This window comes from Trematomus bernacchii, unplaced genomic scaffold (genome assembly GCF_902827165.1).
Source record: "Trematomus bernacchii unplaced genomic scaffold, fTreBer1.1, whole genome shotgun sequence".
NCBI lineage: Eukaryota > Metazoa > Chordata > Actinopteri > Perciformes > Nototheniidae > Trematomus > Trematomus bernacchii.
The window spans coordinates 14,912,895-14,933,405 of record NW_022987739.1 but is presented as its reverse complement, the minus strand read 5'-3'; the positions used below and the strand labels follow the sequence as shown (position 1 = coordinate 14,933,405).

The 20,511-nt window shown below is 38.4% G+C and overlaps 1 protein-coding gene across 5 annotated transcripts in view; it reads right to left on the bottom strand.

Moving 5' to 3' along the window:
* The window catches only part of sgip1a (SH3GL interacting endocytic adaptor 1a), a 59,468-nt gene that overhangs the window by 15,453 nt on the left and 23,504 nt on the right, over positions 1-20,511 (bottom strand). For 2 of the 5 annotated variants that reach the window (XM_034146889.1, XM_034146887.1), the window contains 12 exons: positions 14,106-14,169; positions 13,285-13,309; positions 12,544-12,606; positions 12,073-12,136; positions 11,037-11,215; positions 9,157-9,165; positions 7,063-7,074; positions 5,611-5,632; positions 5,374-5,506; positions 3,791-3,876; positions 2,493-2,573; positions 1,839-1,913 (listed from right to left, as the gene is read on the bottom strand). In XM_034146889.1, the coding sequence (XP_034002780.1) occupies positions 1,839-1,913; positions 2,493-2,573; positions 3,791-3,876; positions 5,374-5,506; positions 5,611-5,632; positions 7,063-7,074; positions 9,157-9,165; positions 11,037-11,215; positions 12,073-12,136; positions 12,544-12,606; positions 13,285-13,309; positions 14,106-14,169 (813 nt within the window). The remainder of the gene's footprint in view (positions 1-1,838; positions 1,914-2,492; positions 2,574-3,790; positions 3,877-5,373; positions 5,507-5,610; positions 5,633-7,062; positions 7,075-9,156; positions 9,166-11,036; positions 11,216-12,072; positions 12,137-12,543; positions 12,607-13,284; positions 13,310-14,105; positions 14,170-20,511) is intronic. The other 3 variants (XM_034146890.1, XM_034146891.1, XM_034146892.1) reach the window with 3 other exon arrangements.

Here is a 20,511-nt window from a genome sequence, read left to right as displayed (position 1 = left end):
TAATGGCAGAGGTGGGAGTAAGTCCTACATGTGCAAGTCATGAGCAAGTCTCAAGTCTTGACCTACAAGTATCAAGCAAGTCCCAAGTCACTGTGGTGAGAGTCAAGCAAGTCAAGTCAAGTCATTGCTCAGGTCAAGTCAAGTCAAGTCATACAAAATTCTGATGAATAAGCCCAGTTTCCGCATTTAAATCAGTTAAAAGACAGTAGTTATGAAAATGGATTGAACCCACACTATGATCTTCATTGCATACAAAATTAATCATTTGAAATCTAATTTATACCGATGACAATCATATTAGATTCATATTAACCCTAGAACTGCAGACAATATAGCTAGGACTCAAGTCAAAAAGTCTGTTCAAAAAGGCAGAAATCCAGGTAAGAAAATCATATATGGCATTTGCCATTACACATATTTAATTTAAATGTCTGTTAACACTAGAACCACCAACAGCATCGACACCTACATAGATATCATTTTCAAATCATTTAATTTGTTCCTCTTCATAATTTCCTTATAAACTAAGTAGGACGATTTAAAACTCACTTAATTGGGTTAATTTAGAAATTGCTTCAGTTTATCATCATAACAGATAAAAAAGTTCAGATTCATTTTTACAATAAATCAAGGAATGATGCACTTCTACAAACAAAAACAACATAATTAAAACATTTAAACAAACTACTAAAAGTAGATGAACTACATTATTCAAAAGTTTACAGTAACTTCTGATAACACAGGGGAAATAAACGAGGCATCTCTTTTCCTCTCTCTCTCTCTCCCTCTCCTGACAGCGTCAGTATCGGGGTTAGTACAAATGAATCCCTTGGCGGTTCTAGTGTTCATTTACCGTTTTGTCTTCTCTTTGCTTAATCGATTTGAAACCAAGTCTAACGTAGCTTAAACTTAACGTTAGCTTTCTAGCTAACACAACACATTCACGCACCTTTCTCTGTGGGTTTTTTTGTAGTGACGAATGAAGTTGGATGTTGTGGTGGTCGTGTCACTGATCTTTATGCTGCAGACCCTGCATACCGCTGTTCTCTTCTTATTAGCGTCATCGACAACATAATCCTTGAATCCAAACTTCACTATTTTTGGAGTAACGCTAGCCGCTGCCATGTTAACTGACGCTCCTGCAGTCTAGTGGGTTGCCAGGTTTGCGCGCACGGCGCTATAATCACCCAATCACGTTTTTCGAAAAAACTAAACGTAATATCTCACTACAAAAACAAACGCAAATATTTAATTTTAAACAGTCAAGTCCTTTCAAGTCATCTGTCTCAAGCTTAAGTCAAGTCTCAAGTCATGAATACCAAGTCAAAGTCAAGTCAAGTCTTTTATCAATGTTAGTCAAGCAAGTCTCAAGTCAAAAAATATGCGACTCGAGTCTGACTCGAGTCAAGTCATGTGACTCGAGTCCCCACCTCTGGGTAATGGTTTGTATAATCATAATATCTTATTGTGTGATCGCAATGCGTTGGTTTGTATGGGTCACATGGATATGGGCGGCACTCATTCGGATTCTAATCACCTGTTGTGTGAGGAGTGTGTGAAAGTGTCGCTGTATTTTTTGTTGACCGCAAACACAACGATTGTTTTGGTTATTAATACAATTTAATTGTCCCTGTTTTAATATGTTGATGATCTAACTTTTTTCATTAAATAAAAAATAATTGTCACCGCATTTTGATCTCACCAATTCATTTTTGGATAGCGCGTCAGACAAGTTCAACCAGGCCCGACCTCAGCCTCTCAGCGACTTTGTGTTTCCTGAAGTTGCCAAAGACAGTGTGATAGCCCAGATGGCAGAAATAGATAAGAAGACCTCTTACCGGCATCATCTGCAGAGGGAGGGCCAGTTGATGGGGTGGGGGTCGGGACAATCTTGGGTGGAAGTGGAGGTGGAGCTGTAATACAAATATAAGCGCAACAATGATTACTCCCGTTAACCAGTTAAACCCCACGGCCCCACGGGCGGGGGCAAAACAGAAGATCACTGTGTCTAGACATGCTTGGATGAAGTGAATGCAATATACGGTGGGCTGCATACAACGACTTATTCTTCAAATGAGAAGTAACATTCTTAAAAAAGTTGGACCCATACATGACAGGCCTTACCACACCTGAAAAACAAATCCCAATAGTATTTCACCATGCAGCACAGCACATTCATTCACCACCATGCCAAATGCAAGGAGAAGGCAGTGAGGTAGGATGGGTGCAGTATGGGAGACGGGCACTGAACTTTCCCATAATAATACAAAAACAACTCTAAATCTATTGGTTGTGAAATGGCTGATGAAATGACCCAAGTTAGAGCTGGCAGTTTGTATGAGAATGAGAAGCAGCGTGTTATTGATCGGTCAGTGTGCAGCTTTGTTTGTTAGTCGGATGATGATCATGAAGTGAGCTGATGGATCTGTGCAGTCATTCCAGGGAGGAGAAGAAGAAGTGCAGCACATTACGCACGTAATTATAAAACTTACTTCCTGTAGGGAAGGATCTTGTCAAAGAGGATTCAGGCTCTGACAGAGGAATCCCCCACGCATCGGACTCAAACACACCCACTGAGTTCAGGAGGGGACAGAACAGGACGAGTCAGGGGTATTAGAGCCAACACATTTAAAGGGCTTCTAATGCTGCGAAGCTTATGAGACTTAAGTAAGAGGTGAAACAAGATCAGCATGTCAATAAAATATTTCGAAACAGATTATCAGCCTCAGGCACAAACTGTACATAGGATGTGTTGTAACAGCAGAACATCTAAAATACATTTTCATTTATAACTGAAGCAGAATGAAGGATTGCAATTTCATGGCCATGGTGGCTTCAGCACTAAATGTGTCTATACATGTTTACAACCTTATTCACTAGAACTGATTCTGAAGGCTAAATTCTAAATGATATACAGAACAACATTTGCTACACATCTGTCCTAGTCTAAATGTTTTGATTGATTTTTTTTCATTTACTATACTATCTTAGCACTGCCATGCCATGAGAGCCTAATTTTTCTTAAGCCTTTTTTTACATTTAGCATTTGCCAGCAATAACAACACCTTTTTTCTGGTCGTATAAAATCCAAAATATTACAAGATTATACATAAATACATTGGTTTAAGCAACCTGCACCTGAGCCTTACAATTGAGTGTACACTAATGTTTACCGCAACTAAATAATAATTTATATCACACATGCCTACACTTTATGATACTTTGAATTTAAAACCATAATCAACAAAAAAGTTAAACATTTCCAGTTGTCACACACGCATATATTTATTGTCTGAACAAATGTATGAAAGGAATTTGTGTGGAGTGGATGTTGCCTGACTTGCAGTTGCATAACAGCTAAGAACTCTCTCAGAGTCTAACTCCAACTGGATTGGCTGATAGAGGGTGACAGTGGAGTCTGCATATTAACAAATGCACCGTGAACATTAACATGACTGGTGCCAATTCCAACTTTGACCCTAATGATGACAGATTGAGTAAATCCACAACTGTAAGTCTTCTGGGAAGAACAGCAGTGTTAGAGAAATTGGTGTGGGAAGGGGGAGGGGGTGTATCTGCTTTGACAGCTGAGCAGGGCTTATCTGGCACTCTTGAGACAATAAATGTGTGTTCAGAAAGATATTTTCATTGTGTTGCTATCACAGTTTGACAAAACAACAACACTGGAAACAACTGTCAACACAGACATATTCTAACAACGGACACAAAGACGTAAACAGAATAAATAGACAAAGACACGGATTGACAAAAAACCATGGAGGAGGGTTACCTTCAGTTTTTGATTCTCCAAAGGCTGTATCCAAGGGAGGCCCAAATAAGGCTGTGGTGTCTTCAGAGAACGGTGTCTGTTGACTGCTGCAACACACACACGATATTAGGAGAGCAATTATTGTAAAGAAGGACATTTTAGGAATGAGCAGCAAGTATAGCTTACGTGATCTGATCATGGTACAGGTAGAAAGCATTTTAACACATCAGTATCCCCATATACGCCTTTTTAAATCTGCTGAATTTGATCTTGCTTTCACAAATGTATGACGACTTCATTTGGACAATTCTTAACGTGTGGAACCATAAACTACAGCTATTGCAAAAGCTCACAATGGCACGATAAAATAAATAAATATCTTCAATATTTACTACAATTACAAATCATTTTCAGTAGTTATTACAGGTTCATTATAAGGGCTGTGCTGTGACAAAACCATGCAGTCTAGAGTAGAACAATGTTCTGTAGTAATGTAGAGTGATACAGGAGGAATATCTAAACATGCAGCTGGACCATGGCTAACGGCACTCGACCGACAACAGCCTCATGTGGACAGTAAAGTCTGGCATCAAACAAACCACAGAAGCACATGTAGAGGAAGACTATGATCTCCACCATGAACACAAACAGTTATACTAGAAGAACATGCGCTTATGTCCCCGCAGCACACAAAGCATCACAGTGTTGTTTGGTAGATAAACACAGTGACAGTTCTGCGGATGCACTGAAGCCTCAAGAGGGCCTCCGACAAAACAAACAATGTTTGTCCCAGACATCTTATATTTTTGTGGGAAGGCAAAGGTTCGGTGAAATCTAAAACAAAATCAGGGTGTGTTTTTGTGCCATTATGTTAGAACTAACGCATACAATAATCTCTCGGCCTTTTGTTAAGACAAGAGTATTACCTAATGTTGTTCCCTTCTTTCTATGGTAGCATGAATTTGCTATTATGAACTTTTTTCGTTAAAACTAAAGTAACTCCACATCCCAGCTAGCGTCCCTGATCAATGAAACTATATGGCTTCAACATATAAGCCTTTAGCCATATCCAGAATGTTTCAGTGATACAACAAAAGAGATGACATTGTCAGTGGATGAAATCTTAAGCATTTTAAAACTGAAAAGTGTCATGGTCCGCTGTGACTTAAATACCCAGTTCACAGTAACAGGATGTATCATTGTTGGGTGGACTGACCAAACTCCCAAAAAGCACAATGATGCTTGATGGGGACATTTGAGAGGCGACACTGTTATGTGCTACATGTATATATTTGTAATGAAGACAAATAAATGATGACATGACATGACATATAACTACTGTAACCTGCCAGGAATATCCCCACTAACATCACCTCCATTAGCTTGTACACTGCAGATATACTGCACATCTTTACAATAAAGGTTAATCTTTTAACAGCACAGAACAGTAAAATGAAGCCGGGTTAATCTGTGAATTTAGCACACACTTTAACAGTTTTTAATATTCTTAAAATAGGTAAGATTAATAGGTACCTCATACAACCCCTTTTCACAAATTCTAAGGGAAATAGGTGTCTGTTGTCAGAGAAGAGTGAGGGTCATACCTGGGGGGTTGTGGTGCTGGAGCTGGTGTTGGGGCCACAGTGGGTAGAGTTGGGGCCACAGTGGGTAGAGTTGGGGCCACAGTGGGTAAAGTAGGGATGATGCGCCTCGGTCTGGCAATCTCTTCCCCTGGAACTACAATTAAATATGTTTACCACATGTGTTCTCGATCACATTCTCTGTAATTCACCATATTTAAATGTGTATGTGTCCTAAGGTGCAACAAGATTGATACTTACTGGATGTGTTCCTTTTCAAACCCTGAAACATGAACAAATTACAGTAAAATGTAAAAAATAAAGACACAAAATAGCAACAGTCACGCACAAGTACAACGTTGTAATAATTCCAACAATATAACTGTCTTTTATGTAACTAGAATCAGCATCCTACATAGCCCCATTTAAGCAAAGAACACTGCAAATTCACAGAAAACATAACATGTAGTTGAATGGCAGATCAAAGACACATTTATTTTGATATAAAAAGCCACATAGGTTTTAAAAGAACATTGATGTAGGTTCTACAGTGTTGAAGGTCAGAGAGGGAACTACAGCCTCAGGTTGACTTAATCTGATGAGACTACCTGACCAGCTACATGCTACACAGGCATTACTAATACACAAACACAGGAAACTATTACAGGAAGGGTTGTTCTAAAGGAATAACTTAGACTTTATTAGACAGCAGACAGAAGAGAAATAAGAAGAAATAAAGGGTACAACAAAGGTTATCGTCTTGACACAAAAAACAGGGACACTGTAGCATTTGGCCGACATGCTTTATAAAGTGATTATTTGAACACTGTATATTCAGTGAAATATGGCACAGCGAGTGCTTACAAATCACATCAGCAGCTAACTTACATCATATGGAACAGGAAAGATATCTATTAGCTACTGTATAAGAGATGCAGTTTAAATTAAAGAGACCAAGGTATTCCAGTAATAATAACATTGTTACATTAGAAAATGGCAACTGCTGCTTGCAGTGAGCCAACTGCGCTGTAAGCAGTGGTTTAAGGTGTCAGAGCCAAAAATAAATATTGGAAAGCTTTCAAAACATGCTTTGAAGTCTTAAAAAGCCACCCCTGGTACTAGAGAAGGCGTGAGCCTGATACAGTTCAAATGTGAGAAAGTAAAAAAAGGAACGAGTTCTGTTGTTGGAGAGGCAACAGCACCATCATATTGCCTCTCCAGCTGAGATCTTAAACACCCTCGTCTTTAGGCTTGTATGAATTCACCGTGTGAGGAACACAAGAGGCCAAGAAAGGCAGATTGCAGATAAGGGCAGAGAGGAGGAGAGACAGCAGCAGATGAGAGAAGAAGACACGACGATGGGGAGTGACTGAAGTAAGACATCAAAGGGTCCAACTGTCAAAAGTGCAAATGTTCTCCCACTACAGAGACCTCGCAAGAAACCATTCAAGATCAAAACAAGCACACTACTGATCTTGAGAATCTAGGAGTATTTCTTTTTTGGTGTAAATATTTATTTATTTATACCTTTAAATATTAATGTCAAAACAAATTAGTTGACAGTTTTGACCCACGCCTCAGCCACTGAACCCATCTACGAATGTCCCGTCTTATTTAATCGAATCTAAGAACAGGGTGAGGAGCAGAAGTGTACGGGAAGTATGTGACATTATTTGTATCTAACCCCAGGGAGCGGAGGAAAAGGACACTTACCGGGCTACGTCTCTGTGACCAGCAAAAAGGAAGAGAGAAGAGACACCTGGTCAGAGAGTGACAAATCAGTAAAGCACACATCATATATATGACGAGAAGAATAGGGGCCTGGTCGCTCAGATTGGGGGATAAGATGCAGAATTACAGAAACATCTTATTGCAGCAGAACTGAACTGTTTGGTAATCGGGTTAAGACCTGATCCTTACTTCCTAAAATCTTAAATAACCTCTCTCCTACTTCCACTTTTTTCCCAGGTAGTGTTTCACCATGATAATGTTTTTCAGTTTTTTTAAAATATCCCTTTAAAAGGGATCTTTGTATTTCTTTGCAGATGTTCTCAACACCTCCCACTCATCTGTCTTGAAGTTAAGTGCTATTTATTGTATTTGCTCCATTTTGTTTTGTTCCAATGAGAAATACAAACAAATACAAAGTTGTTTAGCTAGAAAAGTAGCGTTAGGTGTTACTGTAGGGTAACATACAGAACAGATGATGAGCCATGTTGGATTGAGTATTTAAGATGTTCCAACATGAAATAAAGCAAGTTAAGAATTGCTTATTTAATACCAAATTGGGAAAAATTATACCTCAGACCATCTTAACTTAAGACTTAAGATAGGAGGTGTCTGTAATCGCTAACAATAAAATGTCCATAGCATAAATGCAGGTAGTTAAATAAGTCCTGGATAATAAGGGTATAAAGAATAGCCAAGTATGAACTTAAACTGATCTGTGTGTTTGTGTTTATGCTGTCATCTTTTTTGTCTGTTTATGGTGAGAAAAAACAAAGGGTAAAGATTCAAGGCCTTCAGATAAATTGTGAATTTTGCCTGAATTTTCAATGTCATCTGTGAACCTGCTGTTACTGAATATTATCCAAATACTCTCTAATTGTTATCTTCATCTCTATCCTTATTCCTTTTTATGATCATTTTTTTGTTTAAACCAATGTCATTTTTGCCGTTTAATCCTTTTAAGTTTCTTTTCATTTTCTCTTCTCCCATCTGCCCCTCTTTGGTCTCTTTGATTGAAATCTCTCCATCTGCCTGCGTCACCTCCGTCGCATCCACCCTCTCTCCCCTCCATCTCTTACTCTTGTGCTTGTTCCAGTTGTGCAGTGAGCCATGAGTGATTAAAGTGATGCAACAAAGGGGTGGGACTAGCTGGTGGAAGGGATTCAATTCATTGGGTAAACTGGTGCAGGACACTGCGCAACTCTGTTCGTCATAACCAATCATCATCTCCCTGCCGTAAGTAAACAGGAAGAACAACAGGAAGTGCTCAGAGTTAAACACAGTGACCTTTGAGCCCGCCAGGGAATCACATTGGTCTCTGCACACAGATAGTTGTTTACAAATGTGTGATATATTTGAAATCATAAGAGCATATTATTTGTCCTGGTTATTTAAAAAAAATATATATATATATATTGCATCTCTGTTTTTGGTGCTGGAGATATAACGCATTTTGTAACTGAGGCAGGTCATATCTGAACAGTGTAGTCTTGGCTGTAAAGTGACCGACCTTACCTAAGGGGAATCTTTGTAGAAACATAGAGCAGGCTACAGCAATGGCACATATTATACAATATGACAAATTCATTATAAAAATAGGATGTTTGTCCTCAAGCTCAAGCCTTTGTTGTTAAAATGCTGGCACAAAATAAAACCGAGAAGAATTATATGTGAAAACACGATATCTTTTTTTAGCTCCATCCCTGACCTTTTCCTCGCCTACTCTACTGCTTGTAGTTGTGACATTTGGAATGTAAAAAACTCAAACTTGACTCTAGGACCAATTCAAATCAGATTTAAGACATCTTAGTCAGTGGAAAAAACATTGCTCGAGGCAAAAAAAATCAACACGTGCCATGAGAATGCTGAGTAGTCATGCACATGCATTAATGTGCCTATAAATAAAACTACATTGACACACACTCACACCAATAATAAAGCCTTAAGTTATTACTAACTGGTCCTTTGTAGTTCTATTTTTGGCAACACACATTAGGGTTCATGAGCAAAGACTCAACATAGTAGAATCTATCAACAAGAAAAACACACACACAACAGCATGCAAGGCAAAATGCTTACCGGACTCTTCTACAAAAGGTTTGCATTATTAGAGGCAGCAAAAGAATGAGAAATAAAAGAGAAATAAAAGAAAGGGAGGGCATCCAGAATGTAGACAGCCATCAACATCAACTGCAATCATTAATACAGACAGATGAATCTGGCGTAGTATTATGTACTCATCACACCACCTACACATTCCCCAGTATTCCTCATACCATGATGTGAACAGCAAATCCTGGCCTAGGTTTGCTGTGAAATAAGCTGTTAACCTGCATCAGCATGTCCCTCTTACAAGCCTGTGTATATATGCATAATTCATGCAGAATATGCAAAATATTTCCATAGAAACTAAGCTCATTCAGTCCAATAAATAGAAAACTAAGTTTCTAGGTATGTCCAACACTTCGAATCTGTCTGCTTGTCATTTTTGATATACTGTATTGATACATGCAGAAACCCAACGTCAAGAGCGAATCTCAATGATATTCAAATGGACTGTTTTGAAGTGTAGGTCTTACTTTGAAAATAACAGCCAAGACCTAAATGTTTTAGTCTGGGATAAAAGTTCTACTGGATCACTTCAAGGAAAAGGAAGTAAAAGGAAACAAGCAGAAAGAAGCAGTTTGCTTTTGGAGGCCTGTTTACATTTGGCCTGTCTTCCTCTTTTCATTGGGACATTTTATTGTCAGTCCATAGCCAAGGTAACGCAAAGTAGCCAGGGACTCCGAGTGACTTGTGTAATTTATGCATGCCCTGGCAAACGTGATGCTAATTTGAACTGGTAGAGGTGAATAAAGGTAATTGTGTAATCACGACTACAGGCCAGTCATTTGAATGTCCTGAGTTTGGTAAATATTCAGGTGACTACATTAGATTATTTTTAACTGATTGTTTCAGATGTCAAAAGAAAAAAGCAGCAGATTTTTAAAATAAGAAAACTGCAACCTTCAAACATTGAATTATTAGTTCACTTGTTTCAAATTTTAAGGATGAATCCATGATGAGAGTTATTCTTAATGATTTAATGTTCATCGATCGACCGATCACAAACTACTCAATATGGCCAAAACCACTAATGTCTCCAATGTATTACGCACATGAACGCAAACACTACCAGCATGGAACATCCTTCACACCTGATCAGGTTAACGGAGCCACACAGAAGCTGGATTAAATTATTGAGTCCAGAAGATCAAATGACCACAAGCCATCTCACTGTACAGCAGACTGACACACAGGTCCATTGTGCCCACTTTCCTACCTGAATTATTCAAGACGGACACCCAAGCTAACTGTCCTCACTGAAGAAGAAAGGAATTGTGGGTAAGTGAGGGAGGCCAAACCCTGTTTTGGAGTCCTAATGCTGACAACAGACAATTTGAAGGGGATGTGTGCTTTGAAGTGGACTCAATAACTGAGCTGCAACACTAAACGGACTACACAAGACAACACAGCTCGAATATCAGAAGCCCCAAAAATGAGCCGTGTGGAACTAAAACTATCATATAAAACAGCTGAACTGACTCAAAAATACAGGGAGATGGATTGGTAATTAGTCTAAGGCTCAAACCAGACATACATAATGACATATTGTTGCATACTGGCTTATTATAACCAAGGAGTTATGTTGTCATAAAAAAGGCCCAACAAAACAATAAATTAAGCAAAACAAAACAGTCGGATAAAGTAGAATACAAATGTACAAAAGGAGGTTTAGCTCAGCAGAAACTAGAAAGACATGCACTGAAAAATCTTTACAAACAAAATATATCATGATAAAATGCAGTTAAAGGAAGAAGAAGCTAAAGTGATTAGCACATGCACTTAACATCCATCGTAACACAGGCGTGTGTTAATGAAAGCCAGCAGTGAGAGGCAGTGAGGTCAGAGCTACTCACCATAGGAGACGGGGACAGGGCGATATTGCCTATGGAGGCTTTGAGCTCGTCGACCGAGGGCACCGCCACGACATGATTTGACGGCAGCGGCTTGATCTTGATTTTGAACTTTTTCCTGTGGTCCTCCTCTCCTTCCGACTCATCAGAGGAAAAGAAGTGTGTCTTTTTGGTGGTGGGCAGTGGTGCAGAGTCAAGGAAAAAGCAAAGTTCCCTACCTTAAACTGTCCAGGATTTACATGACCCAAATCACAATTTAATTTATATGTTTTTGTAATTTAACTTTGTTTACTTTCACGTTAGTATTCCTAATCATTGTCCATACTTGTATCTTAATGTTTAAATTATTGTCCTCCTGCTACAGAAACAAAAACAACCTCTTTGCAATTCTAGACAAGACCTAATACAAATATTGACTTCATTTTGGTGCCCACAGACTGATAGTGTCTCTAAATCAAATACAATTTTCAACCCACTGAGGAGCTAATTGCAAAGTGATGAATACAGTATTGCCAGCATAACAAACAGAGCATCACCTCTGCTCAATATGAGCTGGCAGGCTGGTTAATCAGTGCATTGATCAGAGTGATATTTCCACGCTCCAGAGAGGGGGTATGGGGCTTTTCTCAAACACTAATCTATGACTTCCTGTTGGAGTCTGGTACACTAATGACTCATTGTAACAGTGTTACGTGCTGCTCCTTCTAACTGATTTAGACCTTTGTTAATTCAATGTTTTTAAGCTTTGATAAGGACTCAAAACACATCCTCATCACTCTATTTCAAGTTGTGTTTTTTGACTTTGGAGATCCCTATGAAACACAAGGAAATTATTTTTTAGATGCGACTCCACTGATTTGGAAACTCCAGCAGAATTGGAGAGAATGAGATTTACTACGCAAACTGATCACAGTAGACATAGTTCACAAATCCCGTACTAACAATGGAAGCGACCCACTTTTGTGACCCAACATAGCTTGGCTAAAAAATGAGACAAATTGATTGTGTCAAATGACAAATGAAGCAGTGCAGAGGATATCTCCCTCTTCGGACTCCTCCTCAGGTCTGAGGCTGTAGCCTTCGTCGTCCACCTCAGGAGAGTTCTGGAACACAAAGTATAAATCTCTTAAGATGTTTGTTGGATGTTTTGAGTTACACGCTGCAATTAATTTAGTTGGATGCCAATAAAATACTAACAGACAAATAGCAGTTGGTTCAAGGAGTAGCACAAGTTAATTAGGCATGAAACATGACCAAGTGCATATTGATAATGTCATAATCTCTAGCTAAAATCCATGTGAGAATAGATCAAACATTCAACCAGATATACAGTGCTATGTGGAACTACTTTTAAACATGCTTTGTCCACATTTTGTCAATAACACATTTTACAATAATATGGATAAACATTGTAAGGTCAATCAATGCAGATGAAAACAAAGCAGCAGTCGTGGAAACCAAGCTAAAAAGCTGTTTAGAATTAACATAAAATAATTGTCCTATTACTTACATATCTTTCCCAGTCAATATCTTCGTAGAAGCCATTAGGGGCCCCGTTAGCCTTTTTCTGAGACTGAGAGGAGAGAGAAACTTTGATTAAAACCCCAGCAGACAGAGAAGGTACAGTATATTCTGTGCCATAACTGGATGTGTTTCTTTGTTAGCTACTATTTAAGGAAACTACGGCGTAGCTAATACTGGCCTATAAACCCTGATCCTGTGTACTCTGGCTGTCATGTGAGACTGTTCCACAGTCGTCCTCTCACAGGCCCTAATTTGTTCCCCGTTTCATCCGCCTGGTCACTAATGACCTAATAATGGCGATGATTAGTGTTATTATCCAACATGATGCAAATTGTCCAACAGTGCTGGATAATATTTCAGGAAGTTGGTATTTTCAAGCTTCACCAAAGGGCTCTTTAGTTTGGTGTGTTTTTTGCTAATAAAAAGATAGTCAAAACAGCAACACTGAACAACAGATGAGTTTAAGAACGTACACTGATGCCTATAACCAGCCTAATCTCTAAACTCTAGTCTAGACTTAACTAGAAATGCATCTACTTAAAGGACTAGGGACTAGGGTTCAGTACCGATTCAACTTCCTGGGGTTCCTGGCAAGTATAAAGAACACAGAAAATAAAATGAACCTCACAATTAGCAGACTTGATTTCCTCCAGTAATATTCTTGTCGAATTAAAGTTTACAAATATATGAATTGGCTGATATGTATTATATTTGTTCTGTTACTTACGCCGCTGTCTCTGTCTGGGGACCCCCTGTGAGAGTTTAAAGAACCAGAGAGATGAAAGGAGAGCATGAAAGTCACTTCCCATACGAGCTCTTCATTTGAAAATCAAGTGCTTTGCCACAGTAATTAGTCAAGCCAAAATATTTAAAAAGCGGTATTCAATGAAAACCTTTTCACGCCACTTTACCCACACGCTAATTCACTCAAACGTCACAGCACACAAACATTTAGCAGCATGACATGTACGGCTTAAAAAACACCCCTGTAATATGATCTTTGTTACAGAGGTTTTGCAAGCGCACTACTGTATGTGCTTTTTCCAACTGTTCAAAGCCTTATTTCAATCCTGCTTTATTTATATAATTTTAAACAAATTTGCCATGATATGTATAGTAAATAATTCAGCTAAGTGTAAAGAAGCAATTTCCCAAGTAGTGTATATTTAAGGTATGCCTATTATTCTGTAAATCAATAATACCATATGCCACATAAGATTAATACTGGGAGTTTTACAGATTGATTAATACAATACAAAATCCACTGTAGCTCATAATTGACAGGTATACTCTGAAACTGTGCCTGTTCAATGGAAGCAGCCGTCTAACATTCATTTGACAAGACCTATACTTAATACTAATCCTGTAATGGCTCTTACGTATTTTCAATTCATCCTTTCATTCTGCTGTAATGTATATGGACAGTGCTCAAATTCAGAGGTTTAAGCCAGCTCCACAGAACAGCCTCACTGTGAATACTTTCAACAGTAGAAGGACTAACGTGCTCTGTGTTCATACAGTGAAGCAGGTACGAAGATCAGGACTTACGTGGAGTCATTGTCCTTCTCTTTCTTCCGTATCCCAAAGGCCTTCCTGGTACGTTTTTTCAATCCTGAGAAAAAACAAGAGAAAAAAAGGCAAATTAGAGACACCAAGGGCATGATTAAAAGGTGGTGTATGTAGGTGGGTTAAAGGGTAGGTGGTGTCAGCTACGCCTCATCTATCATCCAGGAGATTAAAGAGGACGTTTTTATGTATTATTGAGTGACTGGCTGCATCGCTGTCAAGGCAAACACTGTCTTTCAGAACTAAAAATGGGTTCACGGTAAACCCAGATGGACAGACAGCCTTGCAATTCTCAAGGCACTTTTTTGAAATGAAATATCAGTACTGCCAAAATCAATGTGCTAAGAATTGAACAACACTTCAGGAGCTATGGTGCACAAATATGTTGTAGGACACACAGCTGTAAATATACAAAACTTCAATCAATAATGCCAAAAAAAGTGTGAGACGTCATTGACACGTAACCACTCGGCGGATAATTTCACTAATGGAGCTGCTCACTGACTGAAAGTACCGGTGACACCAGCAGGATCAATAAACTGATCAGGAAAGCTGGGTCTGTCATCGGCATCAAGCTGGACCCCTTTGAAGCTGTGGTGGAGAGGAGGACACTGAACAGGCTGTTGTCCATCATGGATAACCCCACGCATCCTCTCCACCTGCAGCTGGACAGTCAACGGAGCTCCTTCTCCAACAGACTGCTGCAGCTCCGCTGTCACAAGGACAGATACTGGAAAACATTCCTGCCCACTGCAATAACACTGTACAATAAATCACCTCTGGAAGAGAACTCTCTGCTCCATAGTTTCTCTTGGAATAAAACCACGTTGAACATTTTACACATATATAATCTGTTCAATATTTTATATTCCATATGTCATATATTTATGTATATATATATTTGTATATATAATATCTACATGTATATTTTCTATTTCAACATGTATATTTTATATTTTATTTTATTTCTATTCTTGTTTATTTCTATTGGGATCAATAAAGTACCATCTTATCTTATCTCTTATCTTATCTTATCTTAATGACTGTGTTGTTGAGAAACAAGTGAGAGAGGTAGGTTAAGAAACGGTTTAGAAGATTTAAGGAATAAAGTCTTGAATGCAAAGTCTGGACTTTAAAAAAGGCAATTCATTGTATTCTGTAAGGAAATGGATGGTATGAACATCCAAACCTATTTGTGTGCAGTGTAGAAACAACCATCATCTTTCTTATCGTTTTGCTGCACTGTCATGGATGTACTGAAGTGATAACAGAAGTTTACAGCAAATATTTTTCAAAAAATAAGTTACGATGGACCTTTATTGATCCCCGTAGGGAAATCCCCCCAAATGCCATAGTTTTGAACTGGAGCAATGTATTTTAGTACTATAGTACTATTAAATGCTGTATTTTTCAGTGGTCTGATCCCACTCCTTTCATTCACACAGTAAGTGTGGTTATACGTCTATATAGCTTCATGTTTAAAAAAGAAATACTCAATCATGTACTATTTCATTCAAAGGAGTTCAATCACAATACAAATCTAGTTTATTCCAGCTTCACTACAGATCCAATACGATTACTTTTATGAATTGAACTGTACAAATATGTCAAACAACAATTTCTTAAATGCTCCAGCTTATTCTTACCCAAGATGAAAGCCCAGTTGTCCCCCTCCATTTTTTTCTAAGAATTCCTCGACTCTCATTCTTCCTCGCCTGGTTGTGAACTCATCACATCATCTCATGAACAACCTAGCTCCTCCTTACACCACAGGCAGGTTCACACTGAGCCTTAGAGCAGGAACCTGATGCTCTTGCTAACCCACACACACATGAAAACACACACACACACACACACACACACACACGGTATCATGATCCTGTTCTTGATCTGTGTCTGGTACTCAAATTCAATGGCAGAGACTTCACTCATAAATAAAAGACAAATGTCATAATTTATTTCATTTGATGCAATTGTATTATTACTCAAATCTTTTCATGGTGTTTTCCACCTTGCATCCGACCATTGTGAACAAAATCTCCAACTTTAGAGAAAAATAACCCACATACATAAATATAGAACGACGGCACATTCCCAAAATACAGGCTTGTCCCTTTATACACAAAGATATGCACACACGTCCTCGCAGAGCATATGGAGACACATGCACGCACTTCAAGAAAAAGAGCCTGATGAATATTTATGGGAGAAGATCAGGTGTTTGGAAACAGCATCTGCTTCATATCAGCTACCAAAGTTATCCGAGCCATTCAATACATGCCAAAGAGCAATACCTTCCAGTATTTTTGTGAGGAAAAAAACGTATTTACGGAGAGTGCTGGAACTGTCATACAGTTTGTGTGGGTCTGAGTATGTGTTGTTTGGACATTCTGTTGTATGTTACAGAAACAAAGAAATGTGCACACAGACAGACACCTCTTCATAACTGAGACCAAGTGTTATGCCTCAAACTAATGAAGGACTCATTCCTGTAAGGCCAGACTAAAGATAGTCTTCTTTTATTCTATGGTTTGACGGCATCTATCTGAGGCCGCCGTTAGAGGACACTGTGTGCTCTCTCAGGCTGTAGCGTAGTAGAGAATGGGAGCTTTCATTTTTCCATCAACAGCTGTTCTGCAAAGCCAACAATGTATAACACATTAGTTTAAGTTTATATTGTTTTTTCACTTAAGTTTATTAATTTATAATGATGTCACTGAAAAGCCCAACATTTTAAATGTCTTCACACTGACATGATGTTTCAGACTTAAGTTTATGTCGTTCTAGATTTCTTGCCTCTCTGTTGCCCTCTTTAGGAATAATTCCCTCTCCTGTAAATCGCCCCTAGTCAAGAGCTGCCAGGTTTACAGCTGTGTTAATGAAAGTAGTAGAAGTATTTTGTTTGAACGGGACGGGGTGCACATGGCAGCTATACCCTGGCTACAGAAAGTATGCATCCTGCATTACATGGGATTACAATCTGCATCATTATTTCACTTTTAATTTGTTTTATTGTTTGTTTCTCTTGTCTTGTGGGGCCATTGAGTATCGTTTAACTTAATGGCACTGAAACACTTGATAGACTGCTTAAAGATATGCTGAAATAAACAGGCCTAGGTAGGGCTGTGCGATTATGGCAAAAATCATAATCACGATTATTTTGGTCAATAATTGATATCACGATTATTAAATACGATTATTCATTGACTTTGAAAACATCCATTTATTGAACTTTAAAACAAATACAAATAATAATTTGAACAGTATCTTTTAAACTGTTGATTACCCTGAACGTATAATTCAACTGAAAAACCAATACAAAAATAAATAAAATAAATGATACGTTTATATTTACATTTAAATAAATAATATCAAAATAATAAATACCAATAAACAAGATCAACAAATATTTTGGAGCGCACTTCAACAAGCTACTAAACATATGTAAATATGATAAATACAAATAAATTAGAATAAAATAAATTAGACCAAATATGTTGCAGTGCAGTCACAACCAAGCAAAGCAAAATAATCGTTTTTTTCGATTATGATGTTTTCGTAATTGTGGCAGGCCAAAATCGTAATTGCGATTAAAATACGATTAATTGCACAGCCCTAGGCCTAGGTGCAGCATAAAGATACCTGACAAGAGCTCTTTTCCTGCATATCTGTCCTTAAGGTGCCCTTTCATAAAGTGTACATATTTTTTTCATTTTCTTCTGTTCAATTTGGCTATGCAGTTTGGCATAACTAAAACTAATGAAACACATTTAAATAACACATAAGGTAACCTTAATCTTCAGATCATTCAAAGGTCTAATGTTGCAGTCTCTCTGTATACAAACACAGAACAAGACCATAGCAGAAATTGAATCCATTCATGAGCTAACAGACCAGCGTAATTAAAAAATGAGGCAATAAATGACCATCCCAATTTTAGAGAGCAGCAGGATCTAAATCTGATTGGATGACATTGACGTGAAAGAATACATGAGTCCGTATGGCTGGGGTTAATTAACGTGAAATAACACAGTGTGCCACACACACAGCTTTAATGACTTAATGGCTTCCGTTCAGAGAGATGCTAGCACAAGTGCTAACATAATTAGTGGTCTCTTCTCAAGACACAGTAATGTAATTGTAGGGAAAGCCAAAGGACATAAAGCCAAGCAGGAAAGGACACTGCCAAAACAAAAAAAACTAGCTGACAACTGAACAGCAACGGTACACTGACCAACACATTCAGACATTTTGCTTCCAAGACACATACATGTCCAGTTTTTTTTTCTGTGGGACTACATTTCTAGAGCTTTATTTTCAACAATTTGTTTATCTGGTCTCTGAAAATAATGTATAATGTAAGGTTGAGAATAATCTCAAAAGTGTAGAAAGCTAACTTTAGAAAGGGTCCCACGAAGTGAAAACAAACTCACAAGAGGAGGAACATCGCTCAGAGCAGCAGTGTGTTATTATCATAACTGTGAGGTCCACACTGCCTTTAATAAAATATACCATCTTGAAACAGCAATTATACCTCTTTCCCATTATTCATTTGGAGTGCATGTGCAAAAGAGCTTGTTTCAAGCCTGACATAAGAATCAACTTAGAAAAGACATCAAAGATTTGAAAGCTACCAAAATTGTAAATCTACACCAGTTTTGGTTAGAATTCTGACATGTATGGCTTTTAAATACTAGTTTAGAGAGCATTTTACGTCCTTTTTTAAACTTTCATTTGTTGCTTTATTGTAATGGAACATGAAAACATTTTCTAAATCTAATTTAGTGCCTGAATAATTTACATTTCCCATGGATAGAAAAACATGTTATTGGTTATATTCCTGTGTAGTATGCGTGTCAGAGCATGTTCAGGAGGGAGAACAACTTGTTCACGAGACGGTGCGTCGGGTTGTTGTTGGTATTGAGTCAAGCTGTTGACTAAGATCCACTGGCAGGCAGGTTAGCAGACAAGGAGACAAGTAATTAGTAGAACAGGACGAAGGCTGGCGGGCAAATATACGAGCAGACAGTACAAAACAAACTGCAAAAAAGACAGGCTGTAAAAAACTGTAGTGACAGGGAGACAGCATTACGAATGCAGAGACAGACAGGCATGTTGCAAACGGGAGCTTTAAAAGGCTTTTGGAGTGACTCATCCATCCTCCTGGCCCTGAGAGGCAGGAAGAGGAGGCAGGTGAAGAGAGAAAGGCTGCTGGCAGATACACTTACTATGACCTCGCAATGGCAGAACAAAAATGCTCTAATATCAGGAGGAGACACGTGATTTGCAGATATGAGAAAGCTACCTCCATCTTATTTCAAGCAGACCTGAGCAGAGCTGAAAAACTAAAGAGATTTAACACTGAAATGTATTATTGAAAGAAGAAGAGCAGAGGAGACTAATTATTTGCTCTGGATGTGCTAACAAAAAAGATATGCTTCTTTTCAGCAGCTAAAATGCTGCCATCATGTCAATATAAGACAGTAAGTCTCTGTATTTCACTTTGACTCATGGCATAGACACAAACAACATTTAATAAAATGTACCACAAACAATGCCGTGCAGGTCACAACATATCTCCTAGCACAGGAAGGAAGAGAGCCATTTACTCAATCTCCCCCACCTACTTTTTCCCTGCTCAGGATTTAAGTCACAACTTCCTAAGTTCCATAAGCTTCCTGCCTCTAACATAAAGATGGGAAGGGGAATCTTACAGAAGAGGCCACTCGAAGAAGAGCTGTGTTTGCAAATATCTTCTGTCTCATTAGCTGACCGCACATACAGAAAGCTGGGAGGGAATGGCCATCGCCAGCCATCATCTTCAACCTCACTGTGTGTTTCAGTGTGGCAGAGGGAACACAAAGAGAGGGCGTCAGTTTGCCGTTGTGCTTGTGGATACTAAATTTAGACCTGGACTATACTGTCCAGATGGCTGCACTGTGAGCTATTAACTGGAACATAACGTATCCAACGTATACACAAACACACAATAGAAATGTGACGGTTCATGTTTGTTTGGTTGCACAGATGCACTCTTTTGGTGGAAAAGAGATGTTTCATCGAGTGACGTCACAGACTCCTAAGAAAAGTGGGTCAGGGCCAGAAACCATATAGCAGCATGCCGGCAGTACAAGGATGAACAAAAGATGTTGACAATGCCAAGAGGGTGGTGATGCATCCATCTGTTTCAATTCTATAGCTAATTTGTCTGTTTATGCTCATTTGATTTAGATAAATATAACAACTATTGCTTAAAGATAGATTAGCCAGTTGAAAAAAAGGTTATTCAGCACCAACGTACAACTTTCAATACATTTCAGGTCCTTTTTAAACAAAAATGCTCACTCTACTCCTTTTTCTTGAATGTGACAACATTTGTTTGAAAAAA